At 56.2% G+C, this 16,848-nt stretch overlaps 6 protein-coding genes across 6 annotated transcripts; 4 read left to right on the top strand and 2 right to left on the bottom strand.

Annotated features, from left to right (window-relative positions):
- Positions 1–921: 921 nt before the first annotated feature.
- CCM_05663 (monocarboxylate permease, putative) lies at positions 922–2,443 on the bottom strand (the record flags this gene model as incomplete). The annotated part of the gene is made up of 2 exons (XM_006670807.1): positions 922–2,144; positions 2,296–2,443. The coding sequence occupies 2 exons, from the start codon at positions 2,441–2,443 to the stop codon at positions 922–924; spliced, it is 1,371 nt and encodes a 456-aa protein (XP_006670870.1).
- A 956-nt stretch (positions 2,444–3,399) lies between these two features.
- On the top strand, positions 3,400–5,464 carry CCM_05662 (FAD binding domain protein; the record flags this gene model as incomplete). Its single annotated transcript, XM_006670806.1, has 3 exons — positions 3,400–3,574; positions 3,637–3,789; positions 3,849–5,464. 3 exons carry the CDS (start codon positions 3,400–3,402, stop codon positions 5,462–5,464), a joined length of 1,944 nt encoding a protein of 647 aa, XP_006670869.1.
- Positions 5,465–6,149: 685 nt separating this feature from the next.
- Positions 6,150–8,016, top strand: CCM_05661 (mitochondrial 2-methylisocitrate lyase; the record flags this gene model as incomplete). Its single annotated transcript, XM_006670805.1, has 2 exons — positions 6,150–6,558; positions 6,623–8,016. 2 exons carry the CDS (start codon positions 6,150–6,152, stop codon positions 8,014–8,016), a joined length of 1,803 nt encoding a protein of 600 aa, XP_006670868.1.
- Positions 8,017–9,735: 1,719 nt separating this feature from the next.
- Positions 9,736–11,501, top strand: CCM_05660 (efflux pump antibiotic resistance protein, putative; the record flags this gene model as incomplete). The annotated part of the gene is made up of 2 exons (XM_006670804.1): positions 9,736–9,999; positions 10,053–11,501. The coding sequence occupies 2 exons, from the start codon at positions 9,736–9,738 to the stop codon at positions 11,499–11,501; spliced, it is 1,713 nt and encodes a 570-aa protein (XP_006670867.1).
- Positions 11,502–11,969: 468 nt separating this feature from the next.
- Positions 11,970–12,954, bottom strand: CCM_05659 (uncharacterized protein; the record flags this gene model as incomplete). Its single annotated transcript, XM_006670803.1, has 2 exons — positions 11,970–12,530; positions 12,553–12,954. The coding sequence occupies 2 exons, from the start codon at positions 12,952–12,954 to the stop codon at positions 11,970–11,972; spliced, it is 963 nt and encodes a 320-aa protein (XP_006670866.1).
- Positions 12,955–14,756: 1,802 nt separating this feature from the next.
- On the top strand, positions 14,757–16,235 carry CCM_05658 (uncharacterized protein; the record flags this gene model as incomplete). The annotated part of the gene is made up of 2 exons (XM_006670802.1): positions 14,757–15,087; positions 15,163–16,235. The coding sequence occupies 2 exons, from the start codon at positions 14,757–14,759 to the stop codon at positions 16,233–16,235; spliced, it is 1,404 nt and encodes a 467-aa protein (XP_006670865.1).
- Between the last annotated feature and the right edge of the window lie 613 nt (positions 16,236–16,848).

The following is a 16,848-nucleotide window of genomic DNA, read 5'->3' as shown; positions in this document are numbered from 1 at the left end:
CATGTCTGCCGACAGTGCCTGTAGCGTGATGTAGCGCTGTTTCTGTAGACAGGCTTTGCAAATGCTGCACTCGAGATGTATCTAGGTTTACTCCGAGCACTGCTGAGTAGAGTAGCAAATATTTGAAAAGCTTGACAAAATGAAGAGCTAGTTTCTACAGACTTGGTACCAATAAATGATGGTCCGCTTCTATTTGCTTGTTCTACCCTATGTTGCATAAAGTGACAGGCAGGGCACAATGCAAGAAAGACAACAAGTACCAGCACTTCAATGACTTCAATCATCTAAGGCCCAAAGCGCCCGTGAGGGCCGACAGATGCACTCTACCTGTCTCTCGACTCTGTCACGGACAAACCCGGACAGCCGGATAAAGTAGCACCAACAGCATATTTTCTATTTTTCTGCCGCCACTAAAGCAACCAGAATAATCGCCATCACCAACTATAAAATTTATTTATAGTGGGGCGGTCCTACCTCTAAGGCCCATTCCGAGTCAGCCTCTCACCCACGTTTTACCGCAAGTCATGTTGTAGCGGCTACTACTCACCAGGAGACGGCATGACATTGGTTGTCATGCTTTCACTCATTATTAGTATACAATTGGTAGAGTAAAAGAAATAGAATAAAGAAGCAGGTTTAGTGGAGGAACAGAGAACCATGCGGCTGCATCTACAGTGCACTACCTGAGATGACTGGATGGCTGCTCGGCACGGGAATTTATGCCAGTATTGCAACTCTCTGTTGATAAAAAGAAATTGTGATATATCCAAAAAAAATCTCGAGATTATATATAGTACAAGCAATTGTCCCTATTTGGCCAAACTGGGCGCGATTTGTTACTTCAAACGAGCACCCCCTCATTCCTACCTTAGTACCTTAGTAGGTGAGCAGCCACCTCGAAACCACCATCTCCCATTTGCATCAGACCTTTGCAAACACCTTCCACCCACCCTGGATATTCCGGCTCACCATCATCGTCAACCCCCCAACAATTGACAAGACGCCGCCAAACACCCACATGGAGTTGAAGCCATGGTCCTGCAGTATCTTCCCCGCCACTGGCGTTCCAATCAGGTTGCCTACCGTCATCACCACGTAGCCCATGCCCATCCGCGTCCCGATCACCCCGCGGTCCGGTGACAGCTTCACAAAGCACGTCGGCGGTAGCGATACAAACGCCCCCGAGAAGAATCCGTACAGCAGGGCCACCACTACCACACCGCCCAGACTGGACAGGTGAATGAGCGAGAACATCAGCCCACCGCACAGAACAGTGCAGCCCGACACAATGTTGAATGGGCCGACCCGGTTGGAAAACAGATTGGGCACGATGCGGCCAAACACAGAGCCCGTCGTAATGACGGACAAGAGGTAGAAGCCCACCTCGCCTTTCGCAATGCCTTTGCTAATCGCAAAGTACTGGATATAAAAGAACGGGATGTTGAGCGCGACAAACGTCAAGAGCCCACCCAAGACGAAAGAAGTGTACGCTGGCTCCTTGAATGCGCCGAGATCGAGCGCCTTGCGCTTCTTGGCTGGCTTCACACGCACGCGGAAAACGGTAAGCGGAATGGCAAGAGTCACCAAGATGACGAGCCCAATCGCCCGGACTGTCCACCCGAAGCCAATCTCATCGCACAGCCTATGGAAGATGATGGGGTACAGAATCCCGCCTAGCCGTCCACTGTCAGCGCTGGCGTCGTCGATTGTCACCCTCTTGTACGTACCGAGACCACTCCCCGCCGCTGCAACACCATTGGCGACGGCCAGCCTGGTGCTAAAGTATGTCGAAAGCAACGCTACGCCCGGTATGAAGATGAGTCCTACACCGACTCCAATGCAGAAGCCCTGCGCCAGGAGAGCCTGGTAGTACGACTGACAGAGGCTGAGCATCATCTGACCGAGAAGAATCATAAATGATCCGCCGTACAGCAGCGTATGAAAGTACCCGGCATCGTACAGGGGGCCCGTCGCGAGGCCGAGGACGAGGAGCAGCGATGACTGCACGGAGCCAATCCAGGAAATGTTGGACGATGAGGCCGTGTAGAGCGCGCCCGTTTCGTAGTAGGTCTGGTATGCACCAAACGTGTTCAATATGCCCCTGCTCACCAGGTCAATGAGCAAGTGTGACATGCAATGATGTCCTAACAAAGAAAACAACGTGGGAAGCCAAGAATACGAAAAGCCCTTGGAAGAAAGGGAAAAGGCAAGAAAAGGGAATCGTGAACAGGGACAAAAAAAAACGCAGTTTCCGCGCCGCCACGCACCAAGTGTTGAAAAAGATGAAAAAAGTACCGAGAACCTGCAGCCAGGCTATAGTTCCTCCATTTGGGATGGAATCTGTGTCGTTGACGTTCGCCTTAGTCGCCGTGTCCGACAACTGTTCCGTGTCTCTCTCCGGCTGCTCTGGTTGGCTCTCAACCTTTTGCTTCTCGTCTTCCATTCTGTCCGGTCAAAGGGCATCCAACAGCACGCAATAGGTACCTATAGCATTCGGTTCGAGAAGATTCTATGCACAAGATCCGAGCCAGGGCCTGTCACGTTTACAGAACCTCTTTGAAAAGGTGTCAGCCGCGACGTCTTAAGGACTGTGGCGGTCCTGCATATCACCATCATCCATCCTTCACAAAACGCTGGGTTGCGACTTTTTTCCTTCGCCGATCGGAGACCGCCGTCGCCCTACGTGTCATCTGATTTTTGGACAACAAAGAACCTGTCGGGGGTCTCCTTTCGGGAGCGTTTTCCGCTGCGGAGTCGGCCAGATCTACCCGCAGGAATTTGCGCCACACGCCCATGACGGGTGAAAAAGGGGCCCATCGAGCAAACAACGACAAAGTGAGTTGAATTACGCGGGAAACTTGTCCGGGTAGCTTCCGGCGCCGGCCGTCAAGTATGCCGGAAAACCTTGGGCTCTCCGCTTCACGTCAGTCCTGCAGTGCCAAGGGACAATATATGATGACCATGCAGTCAGGATCGTTTTCAGCTTCGCTTTGAACCGAGAGGAATGCGGCGCTGCTGAGGAGCCCATCTCGTCGCGCCTTTGCTTTCCATACTGGCTGCCACCGTGTCTCACAGCTTGCATTTGACGCTGCATGTTTGCGGGGTGTTGAAGGGAGTAGGATCACCACAACGAGGCACAGAGGGTTGGAACTGGTGATGGCCATCAGTACTGCGGCGTTCAATACTATTACCCTTCCCGAATGCTATAGATATTGGAAAAAAGAGAGAAGCACGCGCGCAATGAGATTTACAATGCGCGTTCTCCGCAGCGCTGGGTGGCAAACGTGCAGGTATAAAAGCCTCGCTCTGAACGAAGGTATATTGACTCTTTGTTCGAGCAGAAGCCTCGCAAACGCGTCGACAAGCATTTTTTCGAAGATTGATACCTGAGTTTACAAAATGACAGTCAAGGTCATCCACAAGGGGTATACCATTGAAAAGCAGCAAACAGATGTCCTCATCGTAGGAGCTGGTCCGGCTGGCTGCATGTCTGCTGTGACTCTACAGCGATACGGGATTGACTTTCGTGTGATTGACAAACGCCCGACGAGGACTCAGACTGGTCATGCCAGCGGTTTGTGCATTCAAATTTGCACTGTTTTGTGTCAGCGTGGGCTCTATCTAATACATCGATAGCTTTCCAACCCCGAACCCAAGAGATCCTACAGACCATCAACATCCTCAGCTCCCTTGATACGCAGGGGCACCGTCTTACCGAGACATCCTTCTGGCTCCGTGAGGGTACTGGCAGTCTTCGCCGCACCTTTACAGGTGCGGAAGTCGTGCACGGTAAGCGCCTACTCTATGGCATACACATGCGACAAGCTAACACCTTCTCTCTCTCCTAGCCACCCCATACCAGTACCTGTTCAACACCGACCAGGGCAAAACGGAAAGCATCTTTGAAGATGAGCTCATAGCCAGGGGCCAAAAAGTCCACCGATTCCTGGAGCTTCTCCGCTACGAGTACAACCCCGACAGCAGCGCATGGCCGCTGACGGCCTACATCAAGAACCACGCGAGCGGTGCCATCGAATCCTGGCAGACCAAGTACATTCTGGGCTGCGACGGCGCCCGCAGTGCCACGCGACGAGAGGCCGGCATTCAATCGTCCTCGCAGGGCGGCGAGCACGTCTGGGCCGTTGCCGATGTGTACGCCGAGACTGACTTCCTCGACTACCGCCGCCGCTGCGCCATTCAGACGCCCGACGGAGGGTGCATGCTGATTCCCCGCAAGGACGAGGGTGTGCGCATCTTTCTCCAGGTGGACAGCGCCGATGTGGACGCCCTCACAGGCAACAGCAGCACCGACAACGACGCCCTCACCGGCGACGGCAACGGCAACGGCAGCACCGGAAACGGCAATGGTAGCCACGGCAGCAACGGCAGCGACGCCCTCACCTCGGATGCAGCGTTCCAGCTTGCGCGCATCGTGCAGACGCGCATTAACAATGTGCTGACCCCCTACCACATGGATATTACCGACATTGTATGGATCAGCCAGTACCGGGTCTCGCAGCGCGTCGTGCACGCCTTCCACGACGCCGACGAGCGAGTCTTCCTCCTCGGCGACGCGTGCCACACGCACAGCCCCAAGGCGGGCCAGGGCATGAACGTGGGCATCTGCGACGCCTACAACCTGACGTGGAAGCTGGCAGCCGTGCTTCGCGGCGCCGCGGTGCCGGCATTGCTACGCACGTACGAGGATGAGCGCCTCTGGGTCGCGCAGCGGCTGATTGAGTTTGACGCTGTATTTGCCAAGCAGTTTGCGCAGCGCGGTGCGGCTGCGGCGCGTGACATCCAAGCGACCTGGGAGCAAGGCCACGGTTTCACCAGCGGCCTCCACTACCAGTACCCCGAGGGCATGCTCGTCGACGGGCGCGTGACAGCCAGCATCAGCGGCAAGGCCACGGAGCCGCTGCTCGCTGGGAAGCGCATTCTGCCCATAGACCTTGTCCGGCACATTGACGGCACCCGGTCCCCACTGCTCGATGTGATGCCGTCCAACGGGCGTTTCCACTTGTTTGTCTTTGCTGGCAAGAAGCTGCGCTCGCCCACGTTGAAGGACCTAGCCGTGGCGCTCGAGTCTGCGCAGTCGCCGCTGCGCCTGTTCAACGAGTCGCCGCCGCCGGGTCAGACGGACCGGTTCCGCCACGAGGACATTACCTCGACCTCGATCCCGGCCACCAACCAACAGTACCTGATTGACTTGTTTCTGGTGCACTCTGAGGACCACCTGGCCGTGCAGCTGGATGAACTGCCCGCCCCGTTTTCGACAAAGTGGCTGATGCGCATCTATGCCGATGTGGACGGCGCGGCGCACTCGCAGCTGGGTGTGATGGATGATGTGGGTGCGCTGGTCGTGGTCAGACCGGATGGCTATGTTGGGATGGTGGCCGAGTTGACGGGATTGCAGAGTGTGACGGAGTACTTTAGCAAATTTATGATTGCTATTGGCGGCTGATGGGTCGGGACTTGACTCGGTGGATTGGCTGGATACTTGGCAGACAGAATGAAATGCAGTGCGATACAAGTAAGGCCTGATCGTTAGGTAGCCAAAGGAACGTCTTCTCGTTTCAGTCTCTGTCTGAATTCTCGTCGTGTTTCGTCTACCCAGCGATGACCAGCAGCATCTCTGTGGCTGGCCATGTATACAGCAATTAATTCAAGAAGGTATAAAACAAGAGGACAAAGTAGCACAATGAAGATGATGGAAGATAAAAACTAGTACAATGACAACTAATTTTCAGGCCTATCACAAAGTGGACGATTACACGTACAAGCCAATTCGAGACGTTTCCCCGCTGGCACTTTGCGATGCTCCAGACCATTCGATCGATCTAGATCAATTAATTCCCTACTATCAGCTTCCTGATGATTCCAATATATTTATCCATAACGAGCCGGTCACCCCTCCTCCGAGCGTGTGCTCGGTTATCGCCCGGATTTATCAGCCAAACAGTTCGCCCCTCGCTCCGCCCGCGGCTGTCTTCGGCTGTAGCGCCGCTGCAACGCCGCCGCCACTGCCTTTATAACCGTTCTAGCCACAGGACGCCGCACAGCTCCGTCATCCTTATGAGGCGGCTCCAATTCCCTCGTTCTCGCATCTATCCACGCATTTCTCCTCGACACATATCCTACCCGCGACAATGATTCGAAGATCCTTGCAGCGAGCAATTCCTCAGCGCGCCCTGTCCCGCACCACGACGACCGCCCGAGCTGCCTTTCCCGCGGCTATCCGAACTGTGAGCAGCACCGCCTTCATGTCGGCGCCCGCCAAGAACCCCTACGCGTCGTCCCCGGCCGACGCCTTTCAGCTGCTGCCGGAGTCTCAAAAGGCTGGCGAGGCCGAGGATGCTCTCTACGATGCGCAGATCAAGGAGGTCGAGGCCTGGTGGTCGTCGCCCCGGTACGCCGGCATCAAGCGTCCGTACACGGCCGCCGATGTCGTCTCCAAGCGAGGCAGCCAGGCCATCCAGTACCCCAGCTCCGTCATGGCCTCGAAGCTCTTTAACCTGATTCGGGAGCGCATTTCCAAGGGCGAGCCCATCCACACGCGTACGTACCACACCCTTGCAAACAAGCAGTCCCGGTGCCGAAGCTAAACATGATGATGCCACAGTCGGCGCCGTCGACCCCGTCCAGATGACGCAGCAAGCGCCGCACCAAGAAGTCCTCTACATTTCCGGCTGGGCCTGCTCCTCGCTCCTCACGTCGACCAACGAGGTCTCCCCCGACTTTGGCGACTACCCCTACAACACGGTGCCGAACCAAGTGCAGCGCCTGGCCAAGGCGCAGTCGATGCACGACCGCAAGCAGTGGGATGCGCGGCGCTCCATGACGGCGGCCGAGCGCAGCACAACCCCGTACGTCGACTACCTCCGGCCCATCATCGCCGACGGCGACACGGGCCACGGCGGGCTCTCGGCCGTGCTCAAGCTCGCCAAGCTCTTTGCCGAGAACGGCGCGGCGGCGGTGCACTTTGAGGACCAGCTGCACGGTGGCAAAAAGTGCGGCCACCTGGCCGGCAAGGTGCTCGTGCCGACGGGCGAGCACATCAACCGCCTCAACGCGGCGCGCTTCCAATGGGACATCATGGGCTGCGAGAACCTCGTCATCGCGCGCACTGACTCGGAGTCGGGCAAGCTCCTCTCGTCGGCGATTGACGTGCGCGACCACGAGTTCATCCTCGGGGTGGCGGACCCGGCGCTCGAGCCGCTCGCCGAGACGATCCAGTCGCTCGAGGCCAAGGGCGCGTCGGGCGCCGAGATTGACGCGTTCGAGGCCGAGTGGGTCGGCAAGACGAGGCTGGTCACGTTTGACGAGGCGGCCGTGGAGCACATGCGCAGCGAGGGCGTCGCCGAGGACAAGATTGCCGAGTTCCAGGCGGCGACGGCCGCGGACCGCAACATGGGCGTGACGCGCCGGCGCGCGCTCGCCAACCACTACGCGGCGACGCCCGTCTACTTCAACTGGGACGTGCCGCGCACGCGCGAGGGCTTCTACCACTTCCGCGCGGGCATGGCGGCGGCGACGAAGCGCGCGCTCGCGTTCGGCCCGTACGCGGACCTGCTGTGGGTGGAAACGGGCGACCCCAACGTCGAGGTGGCGGCGGCGCTGGGCCGCGCCGTGCGCGCCGCGCACCCGGGCAAGGGGCTCGTGTACAACCTCTCGCCGTCGTTTAACTGGATGGCGCACGGCTTCACGCCCGAGACGCTCAAGTCGTTCATCTGGGACATTGCCAAGGAGGGCTTCGTGCTGCAGCTCGTCTCGCTCGCCGGCGTGCACTCGACGGCCACCATCTCGACGGAGCTCGCGCGCAGCTTCAAGACGGACGGCATGAAGGCGTACGTCGAGATTGTGCAGCGCCGCGAAAAGGAGCTCGGCTGCGACGTCCTGACGCACCAGAAGTGGAGCGGCGCCAAGTATATCGACGGCATTCTGGGCGCGATCCAGAGCGGCAGCTCGAGCAGCAAGAGCATGGGCGACGGCAATACGGAAGGCCAGTTTCACTAGAGAAGGGGTTTTGTCTGGGGTTGAGAATGGGACAGAAACCAGAACAAGAACTAGAAGAAGGCTGATTATTTAAGTTATAAATAAAAAACAATAAAAAATAAATCCTTGGACTGGATACTATTGAGGGCCATGTTCATGTTGAAGATCAAAATACGTATCAGTTCTTTCTTGGGATCAAAAACCTTGCCAACATGAGCATGAAGCTTTCCGTGTAGGTCCGCCGCGTCCTCACCGCGGGCATCTTACCCTACACCTCTAGCCATGTATCAACTACAATAAATCACAACGAAGCGTGCAAATGGGACAAGGAACTGTGGTTGTCAAGTTTTCCATCCAAGCTGCGTCTTCTACTGAATCTTGGTGACCCGGTCCCACGTCAGAACCCTGGACAATTATACATAGTTGCACCACCCCGGAGATAAGGAGCCCGGCGCGGCCTTGGACTTGTCATGCTTCTTGTCCTACTTGGGACCGAATCCGTCATCTCGGAGACTTTTTGTGCGACCACAGCTTGGCTCTTTTCCCTTTGTCGCTCGAGCTTTCAGAATCTGCTCCGCCGCGGCTGTCTTTATTCCATCATCAATACATCCCTGCGAGGTTTGTTAATCATCCAGCAAGTCCGCAGGGTAAGTTGCAAGGGCGCGGAACGTATCACATGGATGGCGACATGCACCGGGCTGCTAGTCTCATAGGGCACGTCACCCCGGCGAGTTGTGAGAGCTTGTCAAAGCGGTTTCATTCCTGGATCCCCGTCGCAACCTCCGCGAGGAGGCTCTGCTATGGTTCTCCGATCAGCCTTACAAGATGATGGTGCCGGATAGATTATTCAGCGAATGTCCGCAAGCTCCGACAGAAGCAACTCCACTGGCTGCTCCACTAGTTAGACAAGGGAAGATGCTCTGGTGTAAGCCTTGTTTTTGTTATCGGTATTACTCTAAAGGCTCACAGGAGCTCTCTAAATTTGGGACAAATATAAAGGAGAAACTCATCATACAACGCCATGCCTAAGAACCTGTTGTGTATATGCAGAATTAGTCCTCGTCTTGTTCGATTTAGACTAGAGGTTAGGCTGAGAAATCCGCCCGTGTTATCCCGCAGAGTCCAACTAGCCCTTGCAAGTCAAAGCATGTAGCCCGCACATACGTGGTGAAAGATCAGATGTGCGGAATGATTTCAAAGCTATTCCACCTCTTCCACCTCTTCCACATGCACCAGCTTCTCTTGTCTCGCCTTGTTCCCAAAGCAGCCCAAGCCTTACCCATAACGCTGACGCCACAGCCAGCATAACGCGTTACCTTGTGGGCTACGCCGGCGCCAATTGGCGGAGCTTTAGCAGTCATCATCCTTTGTTGCGGCCCCGCACACCGTGAACGATGGAGTTCTTGGTTGTGTGTGGCGGACTTATATGGACTTAGCACGGTTGCGCCCGTCCCAGGCCTGGCCACCGCTACACCTGGTCGGATTTTTATTGTCGAGGTAAACTGCGCTCCACCGTTATGTTTCGGGCACATGGGTATTTTGTTGGTGTCAGATTGGGCTGGTATATTGTGAGCAGTGTGTATATTAAAGGAGTCGCCATCCCAAGATCCAGCCAACAGCTCATTCTTTACAGCAAGCAAACTGGGCAAACAAGAAGAGAGTCCTTGCTCATAGTACTCACTTCCGATAAAACTTGGAATCAATATTCTTCAAAGATATCCAGTTGATCATTGTGACAAAATGACTTCAGCACGAAACACCCTCGAGGTGCCCCGCGAAGCCGGCTGGGCGACCTCGACAACATCAACCCTGGCCGGTGAAGACCACGCACACGAGAAGCACATCCCCGACAGCATCTCTGTCAGCGGCAAGATAGACTCTGATACCGAGAAAGCGACTCCACAGCCTGACGAGCAGCCCGAAGACGAATACCCTTCTGGTACGAAGCTCGTCTTCATCGTCGTCGCTCTCGTTCTCGCCATCTTCCTCCTCGCTCTCGACATGGTCCGTATTTACCCATCCATAGCATATACATGCACCCGCTAACTCGACTCCAGACCATTGTCGCCACGGCCATTCCCAAAATCACCGAAGAGTTCCAGGGCCTCGACAAGGTCGGCTGGTACGGCGCGGCCTTCTTCATGACGGTCGGCGCGTTCCAGTCCACCTGGGGCAAGATCTACAAGTACTTCCCGCTCAAGACGTCGTTCCTGCTGGCCATCTTCATCTTCGAGGTCGGCTCCGTCATCTGCGGCGCGGCGCCCAACGCGGAAGCCCTCATCACGGGGCGCGCCATTGCCGGTCTCGGCGCGGCCGGCCTCGGCGCCGGCGCCTACACCATCATCGCCTTTTCCGCGCCGCCGAAGCGCCGCCCGGCCTTCACCGGCATCCTCGGCGCCTCGTACGGCCTCGCGAGCGTCATCGGGCCGCTCCTCGGCGGCGCCTTCACCGACAACGTCTCGTGGCGGTGGTGCTTCTACATCAACCTGCCCATCGGCGCCATCTCGGCCGGCGTCATCTTCCTCTTCTTCCAGACGCCGCGCGCCGCGGTGCCGGTGCGCGCGACGCTCCGGGAAAAGGTGCTGCAGATGGACCCGCTCGGCGTCGTGCTCATGATGGGCGCCACGGTCGCGTACATCCTCGCCGTGCAGTACGGCGGCACCGCGCACGCGTGGGGCTCATCGACCGTCGTCGGGCTCCTCGTCGGCTTCGTCGCGCTGGTCGCCGCCTGGGCGGTGCTGCAGTACTTCCAGGGGGAGCGGTCCATGGTCTCGCCGCAGCTGGTCCGGAACCGGACGCTGGTCGTGGCCATGGTGTACAGCTTCATCTTTGCCGGCGGCTTCTTCGCCGCCATCTACTACATCCCCGTCTACTTCCAGTCGGTGCACAATGCGACGCCGACCATGAGCGGCGTGCGCAACCTGCCCTTCATCATCGCCGTCACCATCGCCACCATTGCCAGCGGCGGCATCGTCTCCGCGACGGGCTACTACCAGTTCCTGCTCGTCGGCGGCGGCGCGCTGGCGACGGTCGGCGCCGGACTGCTCTTTCTCTTCAACGTCGACACGTCCACCGGCGCCTGGATCGGCTACCAGATCGTGGCTGGCGCCGGCTGGGGCATCGCCTTTCAGCTGCCCATGATTGTCGTGCAAGGCACTGTCGAGCCCAAGGACCTCGCCTCGGCCACGGGCATGCTTCTCTTCTTCCAGGGCCTCGGCGGAGCGTTCCTCGTCTCGGCCGCCCAGTCTGCTTTCCTGAACCAAATGGTGAGCTACGTTTTGCAGCGCGCACCCGAGATTGACAAGGCGACTCTGATTCTCACCGGCGCTACCAATATTCGACACGCGTTCCCTGCCGATCAGATTCCCATTGTCATTGACGGGTACATGCACGGCCTCAAGGTCGTCTTTGCTCTCTGTATTGCTGCCACTGGTGTGGCTACCGTGGCCAGCCTATTCACTCCCTGGACCAAGCTTAAGCAGAGTGCCGGTGCTGGTGGAATCTAGACTCATACACGATTTACCCTCCCATCTCGCGGCGTTTTGGCTGGGGTTTGCTTGCAGCATACATGTGCTATTAGAATTAATAAATGAATAATGATATACATTAATTGGCCAATATTTTTGCAATAGACTTTCAGCAGTGTAAATGCGGATATTCTGCTACCGGTTCATATAATGCGTCAAGATGGCCGAATCTGCACGCTATATTTAGAAGAAATTATAAAAGAACCTCCCTAGTTTCCGCTTCTGTTTCTTCACTACGCTCTGTACACTTGCGTCGTACTTTCTCAGAATATCTACACACATACACGTCGTGTTGCCAAGATTCGTATAGGATGTGCTATTCGCTACGTCTGGACACACAACAAGACTGCCCGAAAACCCCGCCGCCTGGTAATCATGCTGCGCGATCAAAACGGCAAGGGATATGGCCAGCGACAAGATGAATAACGCCATCATGACCTTGCTCGTCTAACGTTCTGTTCTGTCCTCTGTCTCGTCTTCTCGAAAAGGGACAGGGCGATAGAGATTTCTCCGCCATTGCATCCTCGCAGTGAGAATCAAGAGCACTGCAACAATGACGGCAAAGGCCCAACCTAACCAGGGTGATTGCGCCAAGTGTGCATAGTCTCCAATGGTGGTGAGGGTATTATACGCGCCCGTATAACCAAGCCTCAGAGCATCTGCATTGGCGCAGCGGATTTGCGTCTGTGAGATGGTCGAGGTCGGCGAGACACTTGATTGATTCAGCCAGTTGAACACGCCACATACGGCATCGGAGGAAGCGGTGACGTGGCTTGTCGTCTGGAAGCCGGTGCCGTCGTTGAGGACCCAGGTACAAAACGGAGAGGAGACTTGGAAGAGGGGCGCCGAGCCGATGACGGGAAGGGAGAAGAGCACGAATGCGAGGAGCGAGAGGGTAATGTTGATCCAGCCAGCGACGAGGAGCGTCTTTGGGTGTTCCAGAAGTGCTTGATCCCACAACTTGATGCTGTTTGCGAACAGCGCCGCAAAACTATTCCCACCCAGGCGCTGGACGAGTCCGAGGGAGTACCGGTCGCAGCTCCGGAAGGACAGCAAGAGGGATGAGGCCAGATAGGGATTGGAAAAAGAGGAGGACCGTGGTGAAGCAGTTCCATGCAAAGGATGCCTTTGCGAGCGGGACGTCGCCTTTGCTGGGGCGGACCCAGCCTCCGCTCACGGTCACGGCAGCGATCAGGAGGCTAATGGCAGTTCCGGGAACGTCGGTCCACCATGGCAGTCGGATATCAAAGGCGACGGGGGTCACCGTGACGAGAGGGTCGGAGAGGCTTCCATCATCAGTGATGTTGCCGCGGGGTAAAAGGTGCGACGATGATGATGCGGGGGAGATCAGCAACGGGCTCGCAAAATCAAGATTGAAGAGGAAAATGGCCACCAAAAGAAGAATGATGTTTCTAGGCACGGGGGAGTTCATGGAAAGCGCCAAGTAATTTCAGCATAAAATAAACCAAAAAGGAAAGAGGAACAAGGGGGGGTGCATGGCATTGACACTGTAAAAGTATAACTTGTAGAATTTGAAGCTGCTCAGCCTCAATCCGCTCATGAATCTGCCTATTCAGCCCTGGCTGTTTAACCGGTCTTTGTTCGTTTCTTATCTACACCAAATGTACATGACGCTAATAAGCAGTCAAAAACATTGCACGAGAACCTAAAAATCTAGAAAAAATTGAAATATAAGCACGCGCAATGGGATGACTCAATAATCCGTTGTCCAGGTCCCAGTGGCAACATAGTGCCATCACGGAGGACAAAGCAGAAGAGCAAGACCAACAGGAAATCTATCTTGTGATTAGAAAAGACGTCAATTTCTTTATCAAGCTCGTGCTAAGCCCTACCAATCGAAGACTAATCTAAGTATTACTAGGGGAGGATTTTCTTATCTAAAAGCCCTATCGTGTATATGTAGCAACTTCGCAGTTGTCTCTAGTTATTGGAATATTCTTCCATTAAATTAATACTCTGGTCAGAAACCCTAAGCAGAAAAGGGGGCCCTTGAATTGGTCAGAGTGCTCAAGCGGGTCCATCCCCTCACCCCTTAAACGCTTCCTCCACAGGATCTCTTTTCGAGGGAGACATTGTCAACTAGACTCACCAACGTTAAAAAGCACTCCAATCCATTCCAATCCATTCCAATCCAGAGACCTCTACGACCCTCGATATATCGAACTGGATCCCCACAGCTTTCATGTCATGTCTTTCTTGATACTCTGCAACCACAAGACCCTGCAGTCACTAGCCGCCACACCCACCACCAACACCCCTCTGTTCCAGGCTACTCGCGGCTGTAAGACCGGACACTTTTGTCTTTACAAAGCAAGTTGATTATGGTGGCAACTCGCCGTGCCGAGCCAACTCTAACCGAGCCGTCCACATCTTAATCGATGGTCAATATACATGCGGCTTAGGTAGTCGAGAGGAGCCGTGTTGATCAACCGGCCGACTAATAACCCTAGTCCGCAACTCTATTTCCATATACCGTTTCTGGCTTGGCCATGAGAACAAGCAGAGCCTGATTCGCGGCGATGTGATGCTGGCATTGAGGACGTCTCCCCGCAATGCGGGCGCACTATACAGAATAGGAAGGTCGGCGACCGGCGACGACAAAAGCCGACAGGGTCTCTCGAGTCGTCTCCAGTATAAAAGCTTGGCGCGTGCTCGATTGGAGCCAGCATGGACTTGGTTCCAGTTACAAACATGATGGCGACGGTGCCACTGATGCTCCGATGATGGCTCTCTTGTCAGGGCTCGCGAGTTTATACGACCGGGCGGGGCCGCCCTGATGCTGGAAGATGGCGACTTGCCCAACGAGTGGCAAGGAAGCGTCATTTTTAACCCTGTTGAATGTGAATATCTCAACACGATAAGCTTTGGTATGTATAACCAAACAGTACCCTGTCGTCACGAACGCTTGGCAGCCCACAGTCACGTTGCTTTCCAGCAGCCCACGCCAGTCGATCTTCTGAGGTTTTGTAAGCTTCTAGTCCTGATGATACCTTTTGTTTGCTTCACAGGCACCTGCCCGAAAGGCTCAAGACTAGACTTGGTATGGCACGCGAGGTAGCCTTGATGTAGATTTGCCGTACACAGCAGAGCCAACCAGACAAGTATAAAAAGAGAGCGAAAGAAGGCCCATCCCTCCTGGGGGCCAAACACGCCCACGCACAGGATCTTGTCTTTCAACATACCCTCAAACTTCTTTTCCCGTAGACCCCAAACATGAAAGGCTCCGCGGCTACTCTGGTTCTCGCTGGCCTCGCTGCTGGCTTCGTCGCGCCCGGCGGCAAGGTCGCCTTCTCGGCCCAGCAGCTGGCGGCCTCGAGCGCGCCCAACGCCGTCTCCATGGCCACGTTGAAGGGCATCAAGATCCAGCAGCGCGAGGACGACCGCGCCGCCGGCCTCTTTGACGTGGACCGCTACGCCGCGACCGGCGCGGCCCCTTGCGTCAGCGGCAAAGCCGGCGAGTACAGCTGCCGCAACGTGAACCTGGCCGGCTTCCTCCGCCACCAGGACATGGGCAGCGTCGAGCGCGAAGGCAACGACGTCTGGGGTGCGTATACATATATATATATTGTCCCTTGACAGTGAACTTGAGTGTATACTGACAATCGTGTTCTCTTTCCAGCGTGGACTTCCTCCACTGGTCGCGAGTTTGGCCTCGTCGGCCAGACCGACGGCACCGCCTTTGTCGAGGTGCTCAAGGACGGCAGCCTGCAGTACCTGGGCCGCCTTCCGACGCAGACGGTGGCCTCGACCTGGCGCGACATCAAGGTGCTCGGCAACCACGCGTACATTGGCGCCGAGGCGGCCAACCACGGGCTGCAAATCTTTGACCTCACCAAGCTCCTGACGCTGAGCCCGGCGAGCCCCAAGACGTTCAGCACCACGAGCGACCTCACGGCGCTCTACGCCGAGTTTGGCAGCAGCCACAACATCGTCGTGCACGACGGCACGACCAAGACGGTGTCGGCCGTCGGCACCGGCCGCAACGCCGGGTGCAACGCCGGCCTCTGGATGGTGGACGTGTCCAACCCCAGCAAGCCCAAGAAGGCGGGCTGCGTCGGCGAGGACGGCTACGTGCACGACGCGCAGTGCGTCATCTACTCCGGGCCGGACCAGCGGTACAAGGGCCGCGAGGTCTGCTTCAACTACAACGAGGACACGCTCACCATTGTCGACGTCACGGACCGCGCCAGCCCCAAGCAGCTCTCCCGCACCACGTACAAGGGCGCGACATATACCCACCAGGGCTGGCTCGCCGACAAGGAGATGCGCTACCTGCTGCTCGACGACGAGCTGGACGAGTCGCGCAAGACGGGCCCCGCCGCGGACCAAAAGACCACGACGTACATTGTCGACATCATCAACCTGACCAAGCCCGTCTTCACCGGCGTGTACAAGAGCCCGGCCAAGTCGATCGACCACAACCAGTACGTCCTCGACGGGCTCTCGTACCAGTCCAACTACGGCTCCGGCCTGCGCATCGTCAACGTCTCCTCGGTCGCGCAGGACCCGACCGGCGCCGGCTTCAAGGAGGTTGGGTTCTTCGATGTCCACCCTGCTGACGACGCGGTTGGCGGCGAGGCTACGTTCCACGGCGCCTGGTCCGTCTACCCGTACCTCAAGAGCGGTTACATTCTCATCAACAGCATTGAGCGCGGTGTCTATTCTGTCAAATATGCTAGTGTCTCGATATAGAACCATGTGCCAAAGGACGGGCAAGGTTGTCCTAGTTGCTGGTCCTTGACCCGATATGATTAAATGCCATGATTGTTTTAAAACTTGTCCTACAAAGTCTTTGAAAACCCCATCCTGTATTGTGTGGACCATGTGCCATGTATAGAAAGTTCTGGAACATCATCTTCCAGCGAGCCAGATAACCATGGCTCTTGGCGCAGATGAGCCCATGTTCCACAACCAAGATGGCCTGCACAAAACCCCCCCAAGTTTGAGTTTACGCTATGACTGCGTTGCCAATTCCAAACCACTTGTGACAAGATACCCCAAAAAAGGCCATGTTCCTTCCTAGTTTGGCCCCAAGTCCGGGCACAATCGTGTTTGCACTACCGCCGCCAAGCGAAAACGCCATTGGCGATCCCGCCGGTTAGCGTCGAGGCAACACACACAGCTGCCCAATCTGGCTACAACGGGGAATGCTTGGCTGCGACATGTCAAGAAAGAATGGCTGCGACATGTCAAGAAGAACAAGGGAGGCGATTTTTTTTTGGTTTCTAGAAGAATGTGGTGCAGCTTCCGCCTAGGGCTTGATGGCCGTGACCCTGGCCGAGCTGCGTGTTTTAGGCATCATTGC

This window comes from Cordyceps militaris (genome assembly GCF_000225605.1).
Source record: "Cordyceps militaris CM01 unplaced genomic scaffold CCM_S00004, whole genome shotgun sequence".
NCBI classification, from domain to species: Eukaryota; Fungi; Ascomycota; class Sordariomycetes; order Hypocreales; family Cordycipitaceae; genus Cordyceps; species Cordyceps militaris.
Note: the sequence above shows the minus strand (reverse complement) of the source record. Positions and strands in the feature narration are given on the sequence as shown.